The following is a 26,481-nucleotide window of genomic DNA, read 5'->3' as shown; positions in this document are numbered from 1 at the left end:
ACATTCAAATATCACGTATTATTCAACAAGAATTTAATTTCAGGGAACGTGAGGGGAAGGGGATGGAACGTGCAGAGGGGCATGTCTGTCCAGGGCTAGGGCCAACCATGGACCTGGGCCGTCTGCATTCAAGGCACTGGCTTCTGCAGCGTCTGGACTGAAGGCAGGAGAGGGGGGAGCTCTGCAGTGAAGACACTAACAACACAGCAAATTCTTTTATTTGCAATTTAAGAGCAACGCAGGGATCCAGAGATAGGCGTGACTTGCTAATGTGAAGTCCTCCCTAGGAGCATCACCACCAATGCTTCATTGTCACTGCCTGTTGGCAAGCAGGTTCTTAAAGAAAAATAGGATTCTCTAGAAAAGACTTGGGGAAAGCTGACCGGCAAGATGACAAGTGGAACAGGAACGGTGCTCAGCTTCCCTAACCAGGTTCAACATTCACACGGACGTGTCCCTGCGGTGGAAACAACTGAATGAAAGCTAGAGAGTCAGGATTTCATCTGCCTTTCACTCCCTTTCAACATCAGCAAGATTTTCAGATCCTGTTCAGGAAGGCATCTAACTTTTTTTAAGAGACAGGATGGTGACAGCAGACAGCTGAGGCCACTCCCCCACAACCCCTGTTGTCCCTGGACTATCTTATCTTAATGCCTCCTACCCACCGAACTTGGCAAGAGAAACCATCTGCCTCCCTTGAAAGGAAACCCCGTGTACACAATTGATGGCACTGCTCTTCACGTGTTTCCTCAGGAGCTCTAGGGCCAAGGCCACCGAGAGACCTAGTCATCCACCGTGATGTTCCGGAAGAGGTACGCCATGGACTCCCCATTGTGGATCCTCCGGATTGCTTCAGAAAGAATCAGACTGATGTCCACAGTCTTTATCTTGGGACACTGCAGCTTCTGCACCTCGTGAGGGACAGTGTTCGTCACCACCACCTGGTTGCGCAGTAACAGAAAATACACACCGTCACTGACGCTGTGCGGCCTGACGAGGTCACTGGAAACGTGTATCTAACATGTGGTGCCCACACACCAAGTTTCAAAGGACAAAACCTTACTTCACGGGGTGTGTTGTTACAAACCAAACCAACACTACGCAAGGGAAGGTTTACATTCAAGGGAAGAGATTCAAAAGAGAAGCTTATGGAGGTCTTAGTCTATGTATGCAGAAATGATAAGATGAGACCCAGCTCTGTGAGAAACCTTCCTATTAGGGAAGAATTTAGGTCTTGAGAGAAATGCTACTTTAGAATCAAATTATACTGAAGTACAGAGAGCAAGTCTATATGAAAATAGACATATATTCCTAACTGCGCGTGCATGCGTGCTAAGTCACTTTAGTCATGTTCGACTCTTTGCAACCCTATAGACTGTAGCCCACCAGGCTCCTCTGTTCGTGAGATTCTCCAGGCAAGAATACTGGAGTGGTTGCCATGTCCCCCTCCAGGGGATCTTCCCGACCCAGGGATCGAACCTCTGTCTCCTGTGGCTCCTGCACTGCAGGTGCATTCTTTATACCGCTGAGCTACCAGGCAAGCCCGTATTTCTAACTGTAAATCTGACATCTGCCCAGACAGACTGCTAGCCACCCAAAGCATGATTTCAGTCCTTTGGAGAGGAAGGAAGTGATACTGACTGAGCCACTGAACTATTCACAGAAGACAGAGCAGCAAATCATGACTCAGGAGCACACAGACCTCTACGCTGGACTAAGTAAACTTCCCTGAATGGCTCACCCAGGATGTCTACCTTACACAGAAATAATGTTAGCTCTTTCCATATAAAATAAAGATATAAAACCTCAAAAAGAGCAGACAGACCTCGTCAATGGAGGACTCCTCGATCAGACGGGGGGCCTCTGCGGACAGGATGCCATGGGTGGCCATGACGTAGATCCTGTAAGCGCCTCTCTCCTTCAGAATCTCCGCAGCCGCCACGAAGCTCTCCACGTCGTCGATGATGTCGTCCTGCGGAGAGACCCACACTCGGGCTCAAGGAGGTCCCTCCACCCCCGTCTGTAAACACGTGCCTCTCTGCACTTCGCTTGCGAGGGTGTCCAGTGGAAGAACAGAGCCATCGCCTGGGTCAAAGACAGGACTGAACAGCCCTCGGCAGCGGCAACAGAGCCGCGTGGACTGAACTTCCAAGGAGAGCGCGGCAAAGCCTCACAGTTACACGTGACATCCCGGCTTCAGCTCAGGAGATCTCCCAAGACTCCTCTCCCAATTTCACACTTCTGATGAAAACCCCACAGCCAGTGTCTCATTTACTGTTTGCCCAAGAGGAAGCTAATTGATGGGAACAGAGCAATGAAGTGAGCCATAGTAAAGGCTGGATCCTGTGGCCCAGCAGAGGCAGTTAAGAGCTGGGAGCACAGGTATCGTGTTAAAGTAACAAAGGAGACACACGTTCTCAATAGTGAAAATGGAAGGCCCATCTAGCTCACTTCATGGCCCACAGACTTAAGGGTGAGGAGTAGGGTCAGCTGGTTTCATAGAACCCAGAGCCCTGAAGACAAAGGTTATTTGTGGAACTGAATTTACTTACAGGTGCTACTACTGTGCTCATTTTACATGTGTAAGTTGTAATAATAATCCCTGTTCATCTGGTTAAAAGTTTCTGCTACTTGTCCTAGGGGGGTCCAAGGCTAGACGGAGCCATTTATATGTACCATCACCACTGGACACCCATCCCAAGGTGGACACCTACTAAAAGTGATGTGATCTCTGCACAGCAGGGGGACGGTGACCTACCACTATGATCGCGATGCGTCCTCCCACATCTCCAACTACCGTTATGGGCGGCTTCTCCTTGGCCATCATCACTAGGAAAGCAAAACAAATCACAAGACCCCAGTCAGCCAAGGGTCACTAGGTGAATGAAGTCATCACATCACATTCCCTGGAACAGGTGGCAGAGCCCAGACAGACAAGTGAAAAATGTGTGGATTTCCCTTAATTAACCGGGGGCCTCCCAGAGATGGGTTATCTAGAGGAGCACCTTCCAGCAGCAAGGAAGCCGAGTTTAAACTTTCCATACCCATATCACAAAGCAAAAACAAACAGGTGAAATTCACAGATTTTTCATTTACTCAGTATACCTAACATATTATCATTTTGACACATAATTGATATGCACCTTTATTAGAGACATTTTACTTTTTTTTTTTTCATCACTGTCTTCCTACTTGGTGTGCCTTCTCTACACGTGGTAATTCTCAGTTGGGACCAACCACATTTCAAGGGCTCAGCAGCCCCGTGTGCCCAAGACCCAGACCACCCTGGGTGCAGGGGGACCTCCAGATGGAGGGTGGAGGAGCAGAGCTAGAAAGATCTCACCTGCACAGAGAAGCAGCCCCACCGCAATGCCACTCAGAACAGAAACACAATAAAGAAACAAACAAACTCGGCTAAGTAGAAAGTCAACAGGGAAATGCTGCCAAAGAGCTGGCTTGACTTCGTTTTCCTCTGAGGTGACCTTACTGGGACAAAGAATGTAACCTCACTATCAGATAACTACACCACTGACATCATCAGTTTCCTGAAAATTAGGAAGCTGAAGACAATCACAAGTCCACCATCTTTTCCTGATTTAAAGTGAAAGTGAAAGTGAAGTCGCTTAGTCGTGTCCGACTCTTGGACTGCAGCCTACCAGGCTCCTCCGTCCATGGGATTTTCCAGCAAGAGTACTGGAGTGGGGTGCCATTTCCTTCTCCAGGGGATCTTCCTGACCCAGGGATTGAACCCAGGTCTCCCTCGTTGTAGGCAGACGCTTTACCATCTGAGCTACCAGGGAAACTGGTCCTGATTTACCTGATTTACCTGGTCCTTAAAGTTGAGGCTTCTTATCTACTACAAAATTTACATGTGAAAAAGGCCCATCCCGAGCACAAAGCAAACTACAGGATGCTGAAGGGACAGAGGAATTCACCTGAAAAGGGGGTTAGGTAAACTGAGCACGCTGTGTCTGTCGCTTCAGTAACTCTTTGCAACTCCATGGACTATAGCCCGCCAGGCTCCTCTATCCACAGGGAGATCCTCCGGGCAAGAATACTGGAGGGGTTGCCACGCCCTCCTCCAGGGGATCTTCCTAACCCAGAGATCGAACCCACGTCTCCCGAGGCTCCTGCACTGCAGGCAGATTCTTTACTGCTGAGCCACCAGGGAAGCCCCAGTAAACCGAGCGGGCAGAAGTATGTCAGAATAGATATTCTGCTTTTTTTGGAACACTTTTTTTTTTTTTCACAGCCACTCTGCATGGCATGCAGGATCTTAGTTCCCCGATCTGTGCCCCCTGCACTGGGAGTGTGGAGTCTTAACCACTGGACTACAGGGGAAGTCTTGGAAGCTTCTTTTAATTCTGAAATATCTACTGTAGGAATAGTGAGGGAAGGGGAAGAGGCTAAATTCAGGGTAATTCTACAGTTTAGTAATTATCAGCAGGCCATCCACCAGAGCCGACTCCTCTCGACAGGTGCTATAAACCTGGAAGAACAGCTGTCCCTCTGCGTACACCAGCACATCAGCCAGGCTGAAATCCAACACTATGTTACTGGCAAACTTCAACAGACACTTCCCGATTTCCCATTCCGGAAACAAGGGCAATTTCCTGAATTTGGGCAGTCACAAAGGCCCTGCGTATAAGCATCACCTAAAAGAGGAGGAAGTAAACAACCAACATCGGAAAAGCCCTCCTCAAATCCTGTCTGTAAATTAAACCACGGGGGTAGGTGGTTATGCTGACCTCCCCACTTCTTAAAGAGATGTGGTCCCTTCTTGACCATTTTTCTCTGTAAAAAAAGAAAAAGACTGCAAGCTGGTATCTCCTGTCAGACCACAACAGAAACTCAGCTCTAGTCTGATGCTCCTGTTGACTCTTTGGTAAGCCTACCTTTCCCCCTCAAAAATTCTGTCAGTTTGAAATGAAAAACAGGCATGGCTAGGGTCAAGGCTTAAAAAAAAAAAAAAAAAAAAAGACTAGGAAAACAAAAGCTTCAATCCTGGTACGCTCAGTCCCTGCTCAAAACTGGCTTTGGGAGCAGCACAAACTCAACACGCAATTTGGTGGCTACTAAAAAAGAGACAGACTTCATCAGAGCATCAAGAGAACAGGCCCTCACAGGACCTCCCTGGGGGCGCAGTGGGTTAAGAATCCGCCTGCCAATGCCAGGGACATGGGTTTGACTCCTGATCTGGGAAGATCTCACGTGCTACGGAGCAGCTAAGCCCGTGCTCTGCAACAAGAGAAGCCACCGCAAGGAGAAGTTCAAGCACCCTAGAGAGTAGCCTCTGCTCGTCACAAGTAGAGAAAAGCCCGTGCAGCAACAAAGACCCAGCACAGCCAAAAATAAATCAACAAATAAAATTACTAAAAACAAAAAAAATCAGGTATATCAGGTCAAAAGAGCTACATCACTAAAATAAATGCTAGTTACCTGATCACCAAAGCCTGATATTTGACAAACGTTTGCCAGCATCCATCTTGTGTGCAAGTGTGCTACGTCGCTTCAGTTGTGTCTGACACTTTGTGACCCTCTAGACTGTAGCCCACAAGGCTCTTCTGTCCACGGGATTCTCCAGGCAAGAACACTGGAGTGGGCTGCCACGCCCTCCTCCAGGGAATCTTCCAGACCCAGGGATCCAACCCGTGTCTCTCGGTCTCCTGCACTGGCAGGCGGGCATGTACCATTAGTGCCACCTGGGAAGCGCCATCACCCTCTTACCAAAGTGCAAAAGCCTGAGATTTCACACCACTACACACACAACTTTTTACTAAAGCCAAAATTATTTCACACTCTTGGAAAGCCAAGCGCTACCCAGATTAGCTCTACTGTCCTCAATGCCTACAAATGTGGGTAACAAAATATTTCACAAAAGACAAAATCACTATAATACCATTCAATTATTTTAAAATATTGAGATAGCATGTCACTTATAAATAGAATCTAAAAAAGCACACAGATGAACTTATTTATAAAACAAAACAAACTCACAGACTTAGGAAACAGAGGTGTGAAGGGGGATAAATTAGGAGTTTGGGATAAACAGATTTGTTACATATACACTACTGTACGTAAAATAGTCAGCAAGGACAATAGTAGCAATATACAGCTACTGTATAGCACAGGGGACTCTACTCAATACTCTGTAATAACGTATAAGGGAAAAGAATCTGAAAAATAGATATATGTGTGTATATATATGTATAATATGTGTAATAGATATAATATTGAACATATAACTAAACTCGGCTTCCCTGGTAGCTCAGTGGTTAAGAATCCACCTGCCAATTCAGGAGATGCAGGTTCAATCCCTGGATCAGGAAGATGCCCTGGAGAAGGAAATGGCAACCCACTCCAGTATTCTTGCCTAGGAAATCCCATGGACAGAGGAGTCTGGCAGGCTACAGTCCATACAGTCACAAAAGTCAGACACACAACTTAGCAACTAAACAGCAACAACCACAAATAACTAAACCACTTTGCTGTACACTCCAAATTAACCCAGTACTGTAAATCAACTACACTCCAATATAAAATAATTTTTAAATAATATTAATACTAAAAAAAGAAATAAAATTTCAAACTTGAAAAATAGAAAATACCAGAATACATCCACATAGGAATGAACTCCTAGCCACTCATACTATTCAAAACTGTCTTCAATTTACAAATAGAATCAAGACACGGCTGCTCTTACATGGCAATTCCAGCCCTGGGTGGACAGTCGCGTTCTTGACCATCGGCGGGGAATGGCGGCCGTCATCCATGTCCATCTCTGCACACTGGGCCTCCCCGTGGATGACAGCCAGGCCCAGACGCAGCCTCTCCGCGTACGACTGGGCCCTGAGAGGAGGCCAACAGGAGTGGGTGAGACGCATGAGAAGGAAGACCCAGGCACAGCTTTCTCATCACTTCATTAACCACAGAATGAAAATACCAGTCCACCGTTTAGGGACACACAAAGTAACTGTTTCTACAAGTCAGAATGTGAGGCTCAGGCCAGAATGCAAACGTCTCAAGAGGCACCCTAGGGGGGAAGTGGGCTGGCATCTGATTCTGGGCATTTTGGTTCTACTCTTTGCCCAACAGCCTCACATTCATCTTTAGTTGCTTTTTGGTTTTGTCTTTTTCTCTATTTTTTGGCCGCTTGTCACGCCAGGATATTAGCTCCCTAGCCAGGGAGGGAAGCTGAGACCCCGACACTGGAAACTCACTGTCTTGGCCACTGGACTGCCAGGGGAGTCACTCATCTTCAGAATTCTGTTCAAAAAGGTTTCAAAAACCAATGCCTGAAAGGCGCTTGTGCAATTCTTGTTTTCCTTTTGCTGAGAACTTGAAGGAAGAACTTCATTTTCTCCCAAGGGAAAACTGAGTAATTCCAAGAACCACTCTGTTACTTGGAGACTAGAGGTAAAGCTGTGGTTTGGAGTATGACAATGACTTGGGGGAAAGCTGGACTCGGGAGCTTTCACAGGCTGTATTAGGACAGACCCTGGGTCCTAACACAGCCCATTTGGACTTCAGAAGCACCCAAAAGGGATGAGTGTGTCTGGCTTATTTACCTTTTTGCAGCATCAGGCGACTTAGCTACAATGACTGCATTTCTGTAATTTGGAATCTAGATTTGGAGGAAAAATAAGAAAATACTGAAAAGGTATCAAAAAATAAACAAATAAACAAAAATACTTGGGTGCTGGCATTACATCTTTTTTCCTCTTATAAAAATGATCCATATTAGCAAATAAGTATGCTAGAATCTCATTCACACAGTTACCATTTTTTAATCCCTATCAATTAGCATCATGGCCAAAGTAGGCTACATCAAGAAGATAAAAAACAATTCTTAAAACCTTCATTTTAGAAAACATAAGCAAATGGCTAATGATAAGGAAATCTGTCTTTAATGTCTTTAAAAAATAAAAGATCCTCTGTGCCTCAACACTGACTCTGGCTGGCTGCCTCAGGTATTAAGACTTCAGCAAGAGATCATGTGATCACCCTTTGCGCCTTCCAATATGGAAACCTGGTACCAGAGAAGAACTACATGGGGTCTCTTTTGAGGACAAGGGGGTATTTGCTGGTGCTCCTCACTTCTTCCTGGATATACTGAAGCAGGAAAGGTGAGGCTCTAAGGTTGTCCACGGGAAAGCTGAAAAAGCCTTGTATTTCCTTTTGATGAAGATCCATAGTGATAATGTGAGTTAAACCTGAAATTTTAAAACACAAAATTACAAAGTTCACCCATACAAATTGACAGCTACAGTGGACACAAACTAGATGCCCAGTGCCTGCTTCCTAACAGAAGACTGAAGGCAGGGGGCACTGACCAAGTGCGCCGGTTCTATGCCTTATTTGCAACCTTAACAAAACTTAGTAAAGACAATGTTAAGCCTGATGTAAAGGAGCCTATAACCTTCCACGTGGATTAGAAAACTAAACCCAGAAAAAGCAGTGCTCTCTTCTACTCTAACCATTGGCTTGGGCCTGAAAACCAGGAAAAGAAAAATCAGGCAGAAGCAAAAATATGAATGGGGCATTAAATACTGGAGCAAAAATAGATGTAAAAAACAAGTAAGGCCTTGATTAAAGAATCTAGGAAGAAATGTTGAAGGGCTGTAGATAAATGCAGAAGAAACAGGAAAGCAAAAGCAAAGTAATATATATTCTAGAGAGAAAGAAACCACAAAACGCAAGGATAAGACACTGAAGACTCCAGAGAAATCTGTGTTATGTCCTAAGAGAACGGGTTAGGAAGTACACTTACAGAAAAACAGTGAAAACACTTTTTTAATCAACAGTGCTAAACAAAAGAAAATGTACATTCATGGCAAGTGGCCAAGCTCACTGAAAAATTTCCAGAGCAAAATTTCTGGTTCTTTGGAAAGAACCAGAATTACTTCTTCTTTCCAAAAACATTACACATTTTTAAAGAATGGAATTCAAGTATGTTTCTGAGGACTCAGATCTATATTTGAGTTTTTAAATAAACATGAAGCAAATAAAATCCCAACAATTGAAAGGCTGTTACATTGAACAGAAAGTAGGTCACTACAAAAACATACGATGAAAATGATCTGCTATGATCTGCTATGATGTGCTATTCAGAAAGACAATCAGGGAGGAAGAAGAGAGTATATAAGCTGAAGAAATGGTAAAAAAAAAAACACAAACACCCAGTTTTACTACTATGTACATACAGAATTTCGTGCTCAGTCGCATCTGACTCTTTGTGACCCCATGGACTGTAGCCCGCCAGGCTCCTCTGTCCATAGGATTACTCCAGCAAGGACACTGGAGTGGGCTGCCATTTCCTCTTCTAAGGGGCTTTCCCAACCCAGGGGTCAGATCGAACCCGCGTCTCCTGTGGCTCCTGTGGCTCCTGCATTGGCAGGGGGAGATTCTTTATCACTGAGCTCCCTGGTAGCTAAGGTTTAAACAAATCTAGACCTGAAGCTCAAAAGATCACAGCTGAATGCCAAGATGGTCCACTAAAATTTCAGTGATGATAAGATGAACAGGACATAGAATGAGGAAAAAGTCCAAGTTAAGAGAAAAGAATCCTGAAGCAGACAAGGTCACTCTGAAGTGGGACAAAGAGGAAAAAAAATGTACACCTAAGTTCACGATCCTTAACCAGAATTATGCAAAAGCAAGCAAGACAAAGAAACTACCCAACACCACTCAGAGAAATAAGTATCCACCAACCACCTACGGCTGGTGGGGTATGGACTGCTCTGGCCCGGGGAGGGTCCTAACCGCCCGTGTGGGGCCCCGGGCGTGGGCCGCACTCACCCGCTTTTGCCAGCATGGACGCTAGGAGCTTGCACACAATGGAGCCCCTCTTCCGCATCTTGCTCTGCTTGCTGTAGGGGAAGTAGGGGATGACACCAATGATGTTCCTGGCACAGGCGGTCTTCAGTGCGTATGCCATGATCAGCAACTCCATCACGGCTGTGTTCACGTCTCTGAAATAGGTGAGATTTGTCCTTTGGGATTAATGTCACTTATTAACCCCTGGCAAGGATCTCAATCCCAGCAACCTGACCTGGGTTACCAAGATGAGTGTTAATGTGAATCATCTCAGTAGCTTAGGATGGCACCTCCTGAATAGAGGAGGAAGCTGGTTCACTTTTCTTTTGAGCTGCATGAACTTTAGTTTGCATCTGAGGTTACTGACATTCACAGCACCATCATCCACACTCATCTCTGCCTGGATCTTGTCAGTGATACGGTCATGGGAGTGGCAGGTGAAGCAGATGTTGACTGCTGATGACCACAGTTAACCCACACCTGCTGGTACCAACCCCAGGATCTGAACTCGGGCCAGGGTGCTGGCACCTTCTTTTCCTGGGAACACCAGGGAAAATCCACCCCTTCTATTTAGCTGAAAGAATTTGTTTTTTTTTTTCTTTTTGGGGTGGAGAGAAGGATGAGCAGGGCGGGAAGGTCTTGGATGTTAACTTCCAAAAATCTCCCCCGCCCCTTCTTCCCCTAAGATATAGATTCACGTGCGTGCTCAGTCGCTCAGTTGTATCAGACCCTTTGCCTACGAGGCAAAGGGTATGGACATAGCCTATCAGGCTACTCTGTCCATGGGATTCCCCAGGCAAGAATCCTGGAGCAGGTTGCCATTTCCTTCTCCATAGGAATCTTCCTGACCCAGGAACTGAACCCAAGTCTCCTGTGGATCCTGCATTGGCAGGCAGAATCTTTACCACTGAAGCCACCTGCAATACAAAGATTACCCAGACAAACAAAGAAGGAAATGGGAATCTGAAAGGTATTCAAAGGAAAGGTTATTTCCAAATTTTAATGAATGCTGAGTGCCACCCTTTGCCAAGACTGATCAAGTATAACGTAAGGCTCTGCTCTTAAAGGGCCTTGAAATCCTTCAGGATGACCTTCTAAAGTTCAACCCTCTCTCTAGCCTCCTCCCAACTCTTCTTGGGATTGTCCAGGTGTCCTCGAACACCCTTTCTTTTGCATTAGGAGTGTATTTCCCCCTTGCCTTCCCAAGATAAAGAAGATCATTTCCCATGTCCGAGTTCCCACCCAAGTGAGGAACAGGCTCTTCAGATTATACTTTACCAAAAAAAAAAAAAGTTTTATTTATTTATGTTAATTTTTGCCCATTTTCCCCCATACCTGTGGTATGTGGGATCTCAGTTACCTGACCAGGGACCGAACCTGCACTCCTGATTTGGAAGACAAAGTCTTAACCACTGGATCACCAGGGAAATCCCTGGATTATTTATTCAGTTCTTGAATCACCTGATCAAAATGGAAAGGCCTGCCATCAACACAGCAGAAAATAAATGTTGAATAAGTGGTCGAATGACATACTTATCACGAAACGCTTTTTAGCTTGAAGGACTGTCAGGCCACTTCCCCCCAGTCGCTTCCAGTTTACATTCACCTGCGCACCTGGGAGGGAGCAACCCTTTCACTCTGACACGGCTCCGTGCCCACACTCACCGGGGGGGCTTCCTACCTCCCCTTTGTAGTCTGGACTTTTTACGACTACTTCAAGCTTCAGTCATAAGCTTCTGTGTTTATTTCTCCCACAGGGTAGGCAGAGTTGATTCTGGGCTCAACTTCAAGATGCAACTGTCAACTGAGACATTCCTTTTGGATTGCTAACAGGTTACATATTTTCCAGTTATCATTTCCTTTCTCTGAAATAAACTGGCATCTTCTTCTCCCTCATATTCCCAAGTTAATAACATCCCACGTCTGGCATCAAAAGGTCAGAAGACACACAACCTTTTGGTATAATCGTGACAAGACACTTATTAAACACTTTCAAGGTTATTAGGTTGGTGCAAAAGTAATTGCGGTTTCCCACTGTTGAACTTTGCTGTTTTGGAATACTTCCTTAAATAAATGTGGTTATATTATACATCATTTTAATGCCCGTTTCTCACTTTATGTTTTTTTGCTAATGACTTATTACTGTGTATTTTATATTTATTTTAAACTAGGGAAATGACGTTAGACAAAAAGCAAGTTCCTGCAATTTTCTTATTCAAGTTCAAAATGCGTTATAAAGCAGCAGAGACAACTAGCAACATCAACAATGCGTTTGCCCCAGGAACTGGCTAACAACGTACAGGGCAGTGGTGGTTCACAAGTTTGGCAAAGGAGATGAGACTCTTGAGGACGATGAGCACAGTGGCTGGCCATCAGAAGTTGACAACAGCCAACCGAGAGCGTCATTGAAGCTGATCCTCACAACTACACGAGAAGTTGCCAAAGAATTCGACAATGACCGTTCTACCATCAAACAGCCTTTGAAGCAAATTGAAAAGGTGAAAAAGCTCAATAAGTACGTGCCTCGTGAGCTGACCAAAAATTAAAAAACTGTCATTTTGAAATGTCATCTTCTCCTATTTTGTGCAGCAACAACGAACCATTTCTCGATTGGATTGATTGTGACATGCAATGAAAAGTATATTTTATACGACAACCGGCGAGAATCAGCTCAGTGGCTGGACTGAGAAGAAGCTCCAAAGCATTTCCCAAAGCCAAACTTGCACCAAAAAAATGTCACGGTCACTGTTTGGTAGTCTGTGCCAGTCTGATCCACTACAGCTTTGTGATCCTGGCAGAACATTACACGTGAGAAGTATGCTCAGCAAGTCGACAAGATGCATCGAAAACTGCAACGCCTGCAGCTGGGGCTGCAGAAAGGACCTAATTCTTCTCCATGACAACACCTAACCGTACGCGGTACAACCAGCGCTTCAGAAATTGAATGAATTGTGCTACAAAGTTTTGCTTCGTCCGCCATATTCACCTGACCTCTCGACAACCAAATACCACTTCTTCAATCATCTTGACAACTTTTTGCAGGGAAAATGTTTCCACGACCAGCAGAAGGCAAAAAATGCTTTCCAAGAGTTTGTAGAATCCCGAAGCACCGATTTTTACACTACAGGAATATACCAACTTATTCCTCTGGCAAAAAATGCTTTCCAAGAGTTTGTAGAATCCCGAAGCACCGATTTTTACACTACAGGAATATACCAACTTATTCCTCTGGCTTTTAATGGTTCCTATTTTGATTAATAAAAATGTGTTTGAGCCCAGTTAAAATGATTTAAAATTCATGGTCTAAAATCGTAATTACATTTGTATCAACCTAACACTTAGGAATTCATAATACTTGGTCAGTTTTCCACACTCTTCAACAATTTTCATCCTGCATCATCCATTTACCAAATAATTACTGAGCACCTTGCCTCAGGTACCGTATTAGGTGGGGAGGTAACATGGTAAAAGAGGCTGACCTCATCTTGTTGGGGGGAGGTCCTCTGGCTTTCCCCCACCATCACCCTTGGAATCATTTGTCCCTAGGAGAACGCTAACTCACCTGAGAATGTTCCCTTCGCCTTCTGACCCTTCAGCCCTGAGAACAGAGCTCCCCGCCCACAACAGATCATCTCAATGGATGCCTGTGGGCTCTGGGGGCTCAGATGAAGCCGGTATGGCACTCAGGATAGAACGTATGTAACTCAGGAGTCCGTCTCTAAACATCAGGCATCGTATACCCTCTATCAAAAGCTGCTTCCACATACCGGCTGCTTGTTGACGTTAGATAAGCTTTCTTAATCTTCCACTGGTGTGGTGCACGTGTGGCATTAAAAAAGCTTCACTGGACGTGGTGGTTTCTTACACCGGATCCCAATGCCAACAACACGTTGAGGGCTGAAGTTAATTCAACAGATCCTGGAAGAATGTTTATCTGGGTCATGAGTTTTCCGCTGTCCCTGTGACAGCATTTACAACACAACCGTCCACCACGAGGTTTACACACCACGCGAGGGAGGGCCAGGCGGTAAGACACTGAGTGTGACAAGAGGACAGAAACTTCGGAGAAGCCTTGATTTCAGAGTAACTTTCTTTCCACTAATTACTAATCTCTCCCACGAGTTGTTTTTTTTTTTTACTTTTTCCATTTCCTAATGACCTATGCGCCAGGGGATTCAACATTCTCTAGATCAAGGCTAAGGAAAGCCTCCCATGCCCTACCCCCTTTCCGTCAGGAAGGCGACAAAAGGGCCTTTGTCACAGGGGCTCTACCCATTCTCTGAGGGACGCCAGACAAACTGGATACCAGGCAGTTACTGTGTGAGTTAGCAGGGCCAAGAGAAACTGGCTGGCAGCTCCTGCTTTGTTTATCTGTTCCCAGCATATTCTGGCTAGTGCCTGTAATCTCTAAGTAGAACAATCTTAATTGTTTACCAACTCTTTTTCTCTTCCCTAAGACTATCACATCTTATATTAACCTTGGCTCTTACTGCTCTCTCATTTTCAATGGGCAAAAAATGAGTGCGAGGTAAGGACACAGTCTATATGTATCAGTTAAAACTGCACAGACAGACCAGCAACACAGACGGAAGAACTGAGAACAGGGTCAGGGAGCAGGAAGTACGCCACCTCCACCTCCAACAATTAATCACTTGCAGCAAGTAAGCTTCATGTTCTTTTAATGAGTCGTCTTATGCGGCTCAGTGATAAAGAATCCGCCTGCCAATGCAGGACACATGGGTTCAATTCCTGAGTGGGGAAGATCCCCTGGAGAAGCAGATGGCAACTCATCCCAGTATTCTTGCCTGGGAAATTCTACGGACAGAGGAGCCTGGTGGGCTACAGTCCGTGGGGCCGCAAAGAGGTGGACAGGACTTAGTGACTAAACACCAGCAGTTACATCAACAAACCAGAATGTGTGACACAAAACACGAAAACCTGTCCTTCAAACAGCACTTCGTAAGCTTCCTATCTAGTTCACTCGGCTGCAGTGTTCAGTTTACCTGGGAGCTCCCTGAGTCCCTCCCTGTGACAGCGTGATTTAGTCAGGAATACCTATTTGGTTGCCATTTCTGGCTCTGTCTGGAAACCCTTGGAATTTCCTAAGCTTTGAGACTAGTAAAGGTGTCTTTAGTTATGTTAACGAGGTGACTTTTGGACTACTCCTGAAGGAGGAGACTGGTTGCCTGGGAGACAGACCACGTGTTAGAGAAGTTGAACTTTCAGTCCTATCCCGTGACGTCTGGATTCAATCGATCGCCAATGGCTAAGGATTTAATAGATCATACCTATGGAATGAAGCCTCTGTAAAAACCCAAAAAGGAGGGGGTTCAGAGAACTTCCGGGTTGGAGAGCTGGGGGGTGAGCAGCTGAAAGCTCCAGACCCCTCCCTGCATACCTTGCCCAGGACACCTCTTGACTTCCACCAGAGTCAAGCCCTGAGGAGAATTCAGGATGGAGAAAAAACAAGCAGCTCTCTAGACTTTGGGTAACAGGCCCTAGATAAAAAGATGCATACCTAAGGGCTAATTTCAATGACCTCAAATCCTTATCTTCCCAAGTACAGAAAAGCACTAAAATCATTGTGATGTCTCTGCTTTGTGATCAGCAATAATCTTCTGATGTTTCACTTCCCCCCCTCCCCCCGCCCCCCCAACTCTGAAAAAACCTCACACATATCCTGGTTCCTCTCTTACCTCATCAGAGTGGTTCCTTAGCGCCATCTCTGAGACCGGCTCCAAGGCTATAGTCCTCAGTAAGGTCCTCAAATAAAACTTAACTTGCAACTTTTAAGCTGTGCATTTTGCACCGATTGGCAATCTATATAACCACGTATGGCAGATAGGACTAAAAAACCAAATTCCCTGCTAAATTAACTAAATTTAGTTGTCATTCAAATATTCTGTAGTCAGGCAACAGAATGTTGTTTTACACTGTTTACTGGGACAAACCCAGCAAACTCTTCATGGGATACACACACACACACACACACACACACACACACATTCTCTGTCTTTTCTCCAAATTTTGCTCCCATCCCCATCATCCTGAAAGATACAGGAACTGTCCAGTGAAGGTGTTCTGCTTTGACACCACCAAACTGAACCCCAGGGAAGCCAACTGTGGCTGCTAAAATAATCTCAAAACAAGTACACACGGGAACCGCACCATCTTCAGGACGTGGTTCTGGTTTCTAAAAGCATCACGTGTATCTGTGCTGCTGCTTCAAAGAGAAGCCTTTCCATATGGTGAGTATGTAAAATTACTGTCATGTTATCCTATACGAGTCACTCTCTCCACTGCAACTCCAAGGACTGCTCCTTACCTCTTCCTTTGGTTAAATTTCAAATATCCTAAGCATGAGTAGAAAAAATCAAACAAAAACAATAACAAATATTTCCCAATAAGCTATTAACCAACATGTTTTTCCATGTTTCTTTTGTCCTTCCCCTGGAAAACACGTCCACGTTAGAAAGTTCAGTCTATAGTGCTGCCCCAACTCCACCCTGGATTGCACATATTAACATTTCTGCTGCCTTCTGGGTTACCATGAGATATGGAAACCAATAATTAGATACAGCACAACTTCCTGCCACCAAGGAAACGAACTGCCTATCCTGAGGGGCACTCAACAAAATCAACTGGCCGAAGTGTCAACATCTTCCAAAAGTGTCAAAAGTTTTGAAAGTCAAGGAAAGACTAAGGGACGGTTCCAGACTGTCTAGAAGGTAAGATACATGACAAGTAAGTGCCGCCTGAGCCTCAACTGGCTCCTGGAGCCAGGAAGAGCCCTGGGGGACAGCAGACAACTGGGGATGGTGTCTGAGGCTTAGGTGGTAATGACACAGAGGTCTCAGTATCCTGATTTTGATGGCAGCACTGTGGCTGTATAGAATGCCCTTGTTGGGAACTAACTTGTGGTCTGGCGGTTAAGCTTTCACTGCCATGGGCCCGGGTTTGATCCCTGGTCGGGGAACTGAGATACCACAGACCATGTGGTGCAGGAAAAAAAAAAGAGAGAGAGAGAGAAAGAAAGGTCTCCTTTGTAGGAATCACACACTGTGTGATTTGGGGGGGTAGGGAGATATCAGACTGGCAAATTTGTCTAAAGTGGCTGTACTGCACAGACAAGTTTTCTGTAAATCTGTGACTATTTCAAAATCTGAATCTTTAAAAGATGAAGCGGCTCTTTCTGTGTTGATATGATACATGGCTTTTTTTTTTTTTTTTAAGTTCAGCAATGTGCAACAGCACTTTTTTTTTTTTTTTTTTCTTTTTGGCCACACCGCCTGGCTTGTAGGATCTTGGTTCCCCAACCAGGAATCAAACCCATACCCCCTGAAGTAGAAGGGTACAGTCCTCACCACCGGACTGCCAGGGAACTCCCTATCAGGCTCCTTCTATGCAAAAAATTAAGAAAAACATATACACAACTGCTTGAACATGCAGAGTCTCTGAAAGGATGCCTAGGAACCCGATGACACTTGCCACATCCAGGGAGGGATGCGGAGTGGCTGAGGGCCGAGGAGGGCAGAGGTGGGCCTCGTTACACACCCTTTTGAAATCTAAGCCACGCAGGGAAATTAAAATGGCTTTTATTTTGGTTTCGAGGATCACCTGAATGATGGAGCCTAAATTTGTCTGTACATATCCAACAGAGAGGAACAAACACCTACTTAAACTAGTTATCTCAGAAGACTAGGGGGTGGATGAGGGCTGGGGAATTTTTATTTTCTGATACACGTTTCTATAAAGCTTGTGTTTTTAGAGATGAGTATTACTCCTATAATCAGAAAAAAATATTAAAAATAAAATACTGAGTAGCTACCAGTTATCAGTGTACAAGGAAACTCTTTATACTAGGGTTCAGATCACGTTCTCCATGACCCTGTGGTCCTCAGCTTCCTGCAGGCCCAACTTTCTCAATCCCATCAGAGGGGACTGTAAGGAAAAGGTTTTTTCCTTCTCTGTACATTCAGAACACTTAATACTGCTGGTCACTAAATGTGCTGGGGTTTTCCCATAGACACGTAGTTCTCAGAATCTTGGGGGCACCAGCTGGGTGTCCTACCATTCGGTTCAATTCTGACTGTCTCTCTCTGGACATAGCAACAGATCCCACAGCTTAAGAGCCCAGTCCCATGGGACCACCCTTCCTCACTTCAGATATGGGCAAGTCCAGGCTGTCACCTGTGTCTAACCAACCTGCTATAAATTGAGAGGTTCCTAGGACCCACTCCTCAGCTCCGATTAGTTTGCTAGAGCAAATTAATAATAATAATAAAAAGAAGAACTCAGGGAATTCCCTGGAGACCCAGCGGTTAGGCCTTGGTGCTTCCACTGCAGGGGGGCACGGGTTTGATCCCTGGTGGGGGAACAAAGATCCTGCATGCTGTATGGCAGAAGGGTGCAGAGCGTCCCCAACCTTGCTGTGAGCACCCACCTCCCAGCACCCCCATCTTCACCAACCCAGAAGCTCTCCACACCCAGGCCTTCTGGGGGTTTTATGGAGGCTTCATGATACCGGCACAAGTGGTCAAATCATGGCCACTGGAGACGGATTCAACTCCTCCCCAGAGGTCACAGGGGCTAGGTTGAAGGTACCCACCCTCTCATCACAAGGTTGGTGCCCCCAGGAACCAGCCCCCATCCTGGGTTTATCCAGGGGATTTCCAAAAACTCCTTGCATTAACATAATTCAGGGGTAACTGAAAGGGGCTTGTTCTGAATAATGGAGATACTTTGACTGCTATTCTCAAGGAGGAAGTTCCAACAGTTTTAGGAGCTCTGCGCCAGGACAGGAAGACCAAATCCATATTTCTTATTATAAATCTCAGAATCACAGGGACCAAACAAGAGCAGCCACGTAGGACTGACACACGAGGATTAAAAGTGATGCGTGTAACGCGTCCACGTGCTGGGGCACCCAGTGCCCTGCTTATCACTAACACAATCTCAAGAACTGAACTGATCGAGATGTGAAAGTCTGGATTTTTCAAAGACACCAACCCCATCCCAGTGAGGGGCTGAGAGGAGAGAACCCCACGGGAAGTTCACACTCAGGCATGCCAGGATTCTGCCAGAGCCTGTCCTCCTGCCTGGAGAGGAGGAGTAGATGGTGTCTGCAATAGAGACGGTCGGGGGGACCAGCCACTGTGCAAAATTAAATGCAGTGCAAAAACCAGCCTCAGTGGATATGAACCAGAGCAGCTATGCACCGCATTTAACAACAACAAGGGCTCTCAGTAGAGCGGAACAGACAGACCCTGGCAAATGGAGGGAGGATATTTTGTCCTTGAGGAGCTTCAAGCTTGGAAAAGATGATCAAGGAAACACACAGCGGTTAAGTACAGTGTGACAAGCACGGAAAGAATTCCAAAAGACGGATGTGTGTGTCTGTATGCATGCAAACACATACATATATATCGTATTTTAGAAAGCATTTAACATACAAACACATTTAAATTTAGAGAAAACTGAAGTTCACATGAAGAGACAGCAAGGTTACATCACTAAGATTTTTAGAGGAAAAGGGATAAAGTCGTGCTCTTACCTGGGTATTGTCTGTATAATGAAAATATCTTGGCCACGTACAGATTCTTGTATTTCAACTCTTGTTTCTGAAAAATAAAAATGTTCTATAGTTTTAAGGAAAAGTACTTCATGCTGTAAGAATGGTGTAAGAATTGGGCAGCAATTGGAGTAAGCAATTGGGCAGTAAGGAGTCTAAACAACAACTCATTGGAAAAGACCCTGATGCTGGGAAGATTGAAGGCAGGAGGAGAAGGGCACCACAGAGGATGAGATGGCTGGATGGCATCACCAACTGGGTGGACATGAGATTGAGCAAGCTCCGGGAGTTAGTGATGGACAGGGAAGCCTGGCGTGCGGCAGTCCATGGGGTCGCTAAAAGTCGGACATGACTGAGCGACTGAACTGAACTTAAATCAACACTTCACTTAGTGTACCAAAATAAATTCTTAATAGATCTGGGAATGACATGTACTGAAAAAAAAAAGTCAAGCTCAGGGGAAAATAAGCCAAAAATAGACTAGAAGGCAAAAGCAATAATCAGGTCTATGTAAAATCTCAGGGTCCAGAAAAGAAAATCCGTCACTAAATAAACACAAGATGCTCAGGGAAAAGTATTCAGCAATTAAAGAGGCCAAGGGTTAATATCTGTATTGTTCTTTTAACAACGCCGTGGCCTCCTCTGTTTCAGGCCCTGAGCTGGGGTCCCAAAGAGGAGGACTGGACCAAGGGGACACAGAGTGACCCGGGAGAGACAATGCAGTGCCACAGACTGGCAAACACTCCAGGCCAGTATGTAGGAGAAAGCCCAGCCACGAGAGAGGAGAAACGCCTGGGGACGACGGCCTCACCGCAGGCTGGACCATGTAGCGGGAACGCAAGTGTGGAACAGCGGGGGCAGGGTGTGCCAAGCCGGGGCAGGGGTATCACTGTGCATCTGGAGACAGACTGAAAGAGGAGAAGGAGACAGAGAGGAGGGCAGGGAGCCAACTGTGGCCAGACTTCCCAAGAGTCTGGATTTTATTCCAAAGTAGATAGGAGAACCACTGGAGGATTCGTGGGATCACTGGCTACTGCGTAAAGAGAATGGTGGCAAAGCAGGAGTGGCTACTTGGAGAGCCACTCCAGGACGTTTTTTGGAGTCCAGGCAAGTGACAGACAGTGCGCTGGACCAGAGCAGCAGCAGTGGAGGTAGTGAGGGGAGCAGGCAGATTTCAAATGGATTCCTGAGCAGAGCACACAAGACATGCTCATGGGTGTAATGCGAGGTGAAGCAGGTGAGATGGGCAGAACCTAGGTCCCAAAGGGCCCCAACACGACTGCTAAGGAGACTGAACTCTAGCCTGTAAAATGTGAAGCAGAGGTAAGTCAAAAACGTTTGCATTGTGGAAATAACGCGTTGGCGGGGAGCAGAACAAACTAAAGGCTGAAAATGCAAGTAAGAAGGCCTGTTAAGAAGCTGCTTTGACAGCACGAGAGAGAGAGGAGGCCCAGAACAGTGATGGGAAGATGGAGAAAAAGGTGCTCCCCAAACTTCCCTCCTTTCCTACAATGCTTCATTTATGAGATCCCCAAATGCCATCACAATGAACCGAACCTGTTACTGTTAAACAGGCTATCTCACCTATATGCACTCACCTTCACTGGAAGTCACGCTTCCAATGAAGGGGACTGGGGTTCAATCCCGGGTCGGGGAACTAAGATTGCCACATGCTGCACAACTCAGCCAAAAAATAAACAAATTAATTGAAAAAGAAGAATGAAGGCTCTTTTTTAGAAAAACTCCAGTTCACAGGCATGTGTATAACAACAACAACAACAAAAATCAAAATAAGCATCTCCTGACTTGCCCTGGCAGGAAAGCTTCTGAAGTCACCAAGTTAACAGCTATTGAGTGTGGAAGCTGGATTAAGGGTTTCTGGGGGTTGATTATATAACACAGATGTAACTTGCATACATTCCAGAACGTATGCTTTACATTACTACCCAATACTTTGCTTTTTTAGCTCCCCAAACATCAGTTTCATCTTAATTATCTCCTGAGCAAACACAGAAACATGAATCCAAGGCTTTCCACTTTGCAAAAATAATTCCCAGCTGGGCGTTTATTCCTGGAACACGGCTATCAACAAAGGGCCTTCAAGCAGTATTACTTTATGTTCCAGCTCTCCCTGGAAGCCCAGGCAGGGGATCTCCCTGGAGGTCCAGTGGACCTCACGCTTCCACTGCAGGAGATGCAGGTTCCACCCTGGGCTGGGAATTAAGAGCCCCACATCCTTCGCCTGGTTCGGAACAAAAAACTTAGGCGGCAACAAAAAGTGGTTTTGTTGACAAGACTTGAGAGAAAAAATGAGAGATAAAACTAACTCAAAGAGGTTTTTAAAGTAAGTCATTACCTATCTAGTACAGATGGCTCTTAACACCATTTGATGACTTAGTGAGACAGATAAATGTAGAAAGTCTGTATCAAATACAGCAAAATAAGGAAGAAAAATCTCTTCCATCACTTTTTTCATTCTAAAATGATAAGATATTTGCATTACCTTGGAACAACAGGAAAGAAGACTTAAGGAGACAACAAGAAGTCAAGGTTTGCTGCTGCTAAGTCATTTCAGTCGTGTCCAACTGTGGGACCTCAGAGACGGCAGCCCACCAGGCTCCCCTGTCCCTGGGATTCTCCAGGCAAGAACACTGGAGTGGGGTGCCATTTCCTTCTCCAATGCATGAAAGTGAAAAGTGAAAGTGAAGCCGCTCAGTCGTGTCTGACTCCTAGCGACCCCATGGACTGCAGCCCACCAGGCTCCTCCGTCCATGGGATTTTCCAGGCAAGAGTACTGCAGTGGGGTGCCATTGCCTTCTTCAGTCAAGGTTTAGAAGTACTGAAAACTTTCCAACCCTATTGTTAAAGAGCAACGGATTTCTGTGTTAAATATTAGTAACACTCGCCTTTTAAAAACATGCCAGTCAATTAAACAGAGCCTGAAGGACAAAGAACGTTTAAGAAGTTTAACTTACCTCCATTGGTCTCTTGATAAACCACAGACTTCCCCAATTCAGCACCAAGACGCCTAAAGGGAGAAAAAAAGCAATTAAGCCCCTTTCAGAAGTGCAGAGTCTTAACCACTGGACCATCAGAGAAGTCACAACTCCAACGAAGGGGACTGGGGTTCAATCCCCGGTCAGGGAACTAAGATCCCACATGCTGTGTAACTCAGCCAAAAAATAAACAATTGAAAAAGAAGAATGAAGGCTCTTTTTAGAAAAACTCCAGTTCACAGGCACGTGTTTAACAAAAAGACTACAATAACTACATCAGCTGCTGCTGCTAAGTCACTTCAGTCCGACTCTGTGTGACCCCACAGATGGAAGCCCACCAGGCTCCCCCGTCCCTGGGATTCTCCAGGCAAGAACACTGGAGTAGGTTGCCATTTCCTTCTCCAATGCATGAAAGTGAAAAGTGAAAGTGAAGTCGCTCAATCGTATCCAACTTAGGGACCCCATGAACTGAAGCCTACCAGGCTTCTCTGTCCATGGGATTTTCCAGGCAAGAGTACTGGAGTGGGGTGCCATCACCTTCTCCGAATACATCAGCATTCTTTTACAAAAAAAAAAAAATTTAGAAAATTTAACTCATTAAGAACTAAAACTCCGCTGTCATTCCATGAGCAGCTTCCAGCGCTCACCATTCTGTAACACACCACTTTACTGGGAAGAGCCCACAACCAAAGTTTAACATCTAGTTCCACATTTTTCGAATAATAATTGTCTTGCAAAATCGATTGCAAACAAATACGTGGTTAGCAGCAATAATTCCAAAAACACAAGCCAAAGGTAAATGCCTCAGTGGTCAAAAGCATCAGACTTCCGTGTCATTAACCAAACGCAATATGAATCTTGTTTGGATCCTGATTAGAACAAAGCAAGTAGAAAACTCATTTTTGAGACAATCTAGGAAATATGCTTTCCTTGTGGCTCAGATGGTAAAGAACCTGCCTATAATGCAGGAGACCCAGGTTCAGGCCCTGGGTCGGGAAGATCCCCTGGAAAAGGAAACGGCAGCTCACTCCAGTATTCTTGCCCCCATGGACAGAGCCTGGTGGGCTACGGTCTGTGGGGTCGCAAAGACGTGACTGAGTGACTAACACACACAGTGAAATACATTAGGACTAGACATGAGAGTAGACAAAGGAATTAATAATGGGTTTTGTTTGTTTTCTGTTATGAGTCAGTATTACCATTTTTATGAGTTAAATAAGGCCTGTTGATAATCGGTTGTTGTTTATGTTCTACAATCTGTTTAAAAACACTCCAGCCAAGTATACAACAGAACATTATTCAGTCTTAAAAAGAAATGAAACTCTGGTACATGCTACAATACGGATGTGCTATGTGCTTAGTCGCTCAGTTGTGTCTGACTCTTTGCGACCCCATGGACAGTAGCCCGGCTAGGCTCCTCTGTCCACAGGGATTCTCTAGGCAAGAATACTGGAGTAGGTTGCCATGCCCTCCTCCAGGGGATCTTCCCAACCCAGGGACTGAACTCAGGTCTCCCACATTGTGGACAGATTCTTTACCACTGAGCCACCGGGGAAGCCCACATTATTGATGAACCTCGATTGGAAAAAAAAAAAGATTCTAAGTAAAAAAGTCAGACACAAAAAGACAAATATTGTATGAGTCCATGTGTAGGAAGACCTTAGAATGGGAACATTCACAGCTACAGAAAATAGAACAGAGGTTACCAGGGACTGGGAGGGGTGGATGAAGGGGAGTTAGTACTTAAAGAGAGTACAGAGTTCCTATTTGAAATGATGAAAAAGATCTAGAAATGAACAGTGCTGATAATCACACAACACTGTGAATGTACTTAATGCCAGTGAATTACACACTTAAAAATGGTTAAAACTTAAAACTTTTCTGGAACAATTTTTTCAAGAACCAAATATAAGACCAAGGCAAAACCATTGACTATTTAATTCTGCCCTCCCCGCTCTGGTTTCTTTCAGCAAGGTCACTGTGGTAAATGTGACCCAAAATAAACAAACACAAGCTTTATATTTAAAATTAGTGTTTTAGTTGGCCTCAGAAGGAAAGACAAATAATCAGTGGTCAGGAATGGAAACAAGGTAGAAGACTGCAAAAGGACTGTTTGTTTTTTTACACTCTTCTAATCTCATTTAAAACTAACTAAAAAGAACACAGGCATTACTGAGATAATATGACTAAAGTTTCCCCTTTCTTCTACATTTTTCATCTAGAATTTTAAAATATATTCATGCATTACTTATAACTCTGAAAACCCCACAGAACTCTAATAAAGTTGTTTAAAACGTGAAAATGACTTTAAAAGTTAAAAAACAAGCTTATTTATTTTTTTAACAACTTTATTTGCAAAGGCCTCAGAAGGTTCTTTCTCTACAATAGGCTCTGGAACTCTCTACAAGAGCCAACTAGAAAAGAGGCCATTTAGTAAGCATGTATTATTCAGAGGGCCACTATGAACCTCTGCTCTGCTAGACGCTTGAAGGCATGAACCATTATTTGGTTCGTGTTGACAATGTTCTGGGCCCAGTAGAAGGAACTGTCTCTATCTTACAATGAAGTTCAGGAAAATCAAGTCTCTTGCCCAGGGGCAAGACGCCCAAGGTCCTAAGACCCCAAATGCCACTCGAGGCTGGAGGCTTCCTTAGGTGAACAAGTGAAAAAGCAAAGACTTTAGACTGATCGAACCTAACTGACTTACAGACTACGGTTAGACCTGTCGTTTCAATCATCTGCTGCGATAAATCTGCTCCCCGGGGTTGCCTTGTCCTCACTGCCCTCCCCTACACGTCTGCTTCAGTCCGTGCATCTTGGGCCTCGAGGGTCTTTCACTTGCAAGGCCGCCCCCGGCCACTCCCATCTACTGCACCCGATGTTTTAACTACGTGCCGGCCTCCGTCTCCCCGGGTGGGAAGACTTGGGAACCGCAGCGATCAGATCCAGAGGTCAACTCCAACCGTGGGAAAAGCAGCCAAACCCAGAGCCGCCCCCGATCCCACAAAGTTCTAATCTGGCGGGGCGGGGGTTTCCACCGCCTGGGAGGTGGGAGTGGGGAGCCGAAAGCAGGGCGGGCGCTCCAAGGACCCGAGGGGTGGGCTGGGGGAGAAGCCAGTTAATAGCCAACCGGCCCAACGCGTTTTCAGCTTCAGAGTTGGGGTCGGGGCTGAGGGTGGGGGCGGCAGGATGAAGGGGCCAAATCATCCCTCGCCCCGGTCGGGGGATGTGGCGGCGAAGAGGAGCAAGGACGGTCTCCCCGAAAGGAAGGGGCCCCCCGGGACATCCGCTATTCCCCGCCCCTTACTCGGTGATGCGCTTGGCCAGCTCGGTGCAGGCGGCCGTGGAGTTGGCAGAGAAGACTCGGTAGCCGGTGCGGGCGGCGTTCATGGCGGGGCGGGCGGCGGGGCAGGCTCGCGGGGCGCGGAAAGCGGAGGACACGGAGAGCGGGGGCAGCAGCAGCAGCTTCCTAGGCATCGTCCGGCCCGGGGGCGCGGTTACAGCCGGCCCTCGCGGGTCTGCACCGGGGAGCGGTTCTGACGGAGGCGGCCGCGAGGCCAGCGCAGCGAAGGCGCCGAGAAAACCGACACTGGAGGCGGGGGGCGGGGAGAGTCTCGAGACCCCCAACCTCCTCGTACCAAAGGCCACTCGCTGAGGAATCAGGCGCGACCAGAGAGCGAAGTAACCTGCGCCGCCGATCACCTCAAAGATAGCGACGAGGGCTCCGCCCCCTCTGGGAATCCGAAAGGCGCAGCTAGAGTGCCCGCACGATCGCCATCTTAGGTGAGGGCAGGGCGGTGGGCAACTCTCCACAAGCTTATTTTTTTCCTAGGAAGCCACTAAAGATTCGTTTCGCCACTTTGATCCTGTCGCCCCACGGGGGTTCTTTTGCTCTCACGTTCTTGGGCGGTGCAGACTGACTTTTTAGTGGTGCCAGTCTGTCCAACTTTTCCCTGCCAGGACCCAAAATGTCCGCCTCTGCGCTGGCTGACGATCTAGCCCTAAGCGTCTATGGTAACACTGCGCGAGAGCCCTGCGAGGCGCATACGCTGCACTGGGAGGTTGCCTGGGATACTAAAATGCCCAAAAGGTGGTGTA

At 46.0% G+C, this 26,481-nt stretch overlaps 1 protein-coding gene across 1 annotated transcript; it reads right to left on the bottom strand.

The window, feature by feature from the left end:
* Nucleotides 1–201: 201 nt before the first annotated feature.
* PRPSAP1 (phosphoribosyl pyrophosphate synthetase associated protein 1) lies at nt 202–26,094 on the bottom strand. Its single transcript, NM_001076857.2, is given in 10 exon segments — nt 202–941; nt 1,826–1,972; nt 2,759–2,829; nt 6,704–6,849; nt 7,569–7,624; nt 8,098–8,213; nt 9,799–9,971; nt 19,370–19,436; nt 22,363–22,415; nt 25,691–26,094. Coding segments are annotated over 10 exon segments (1,071 nt in total). The 5' UTR covers nt 25,774–26,094; the 3' UTR covers nt 202–782.
* Between the last annotated feature and the right edge of the window lie 387 nt (nt 26,095–26,481).

This window comes from Bos taurus, chromosome 19 (genome assembly GCF_002263795.3).
Source record: "Bos taurus isolate L1 Dominette 01449 registration number 42190680 breed Hereford chromosome 19, ARS-UCD2.0, whole genome shotgun sequence".
NCBI classification, from domain to species: Eukaryota; Metazoa; Chordata; class Mammalia; order Artiodactyla; family Bovidae; genus Bos; species Bos taurus.
Note: the sequence above shows the minus strand (reverse complement) of the source record. Positions and strands in the feature narration are given on the sequence as shown.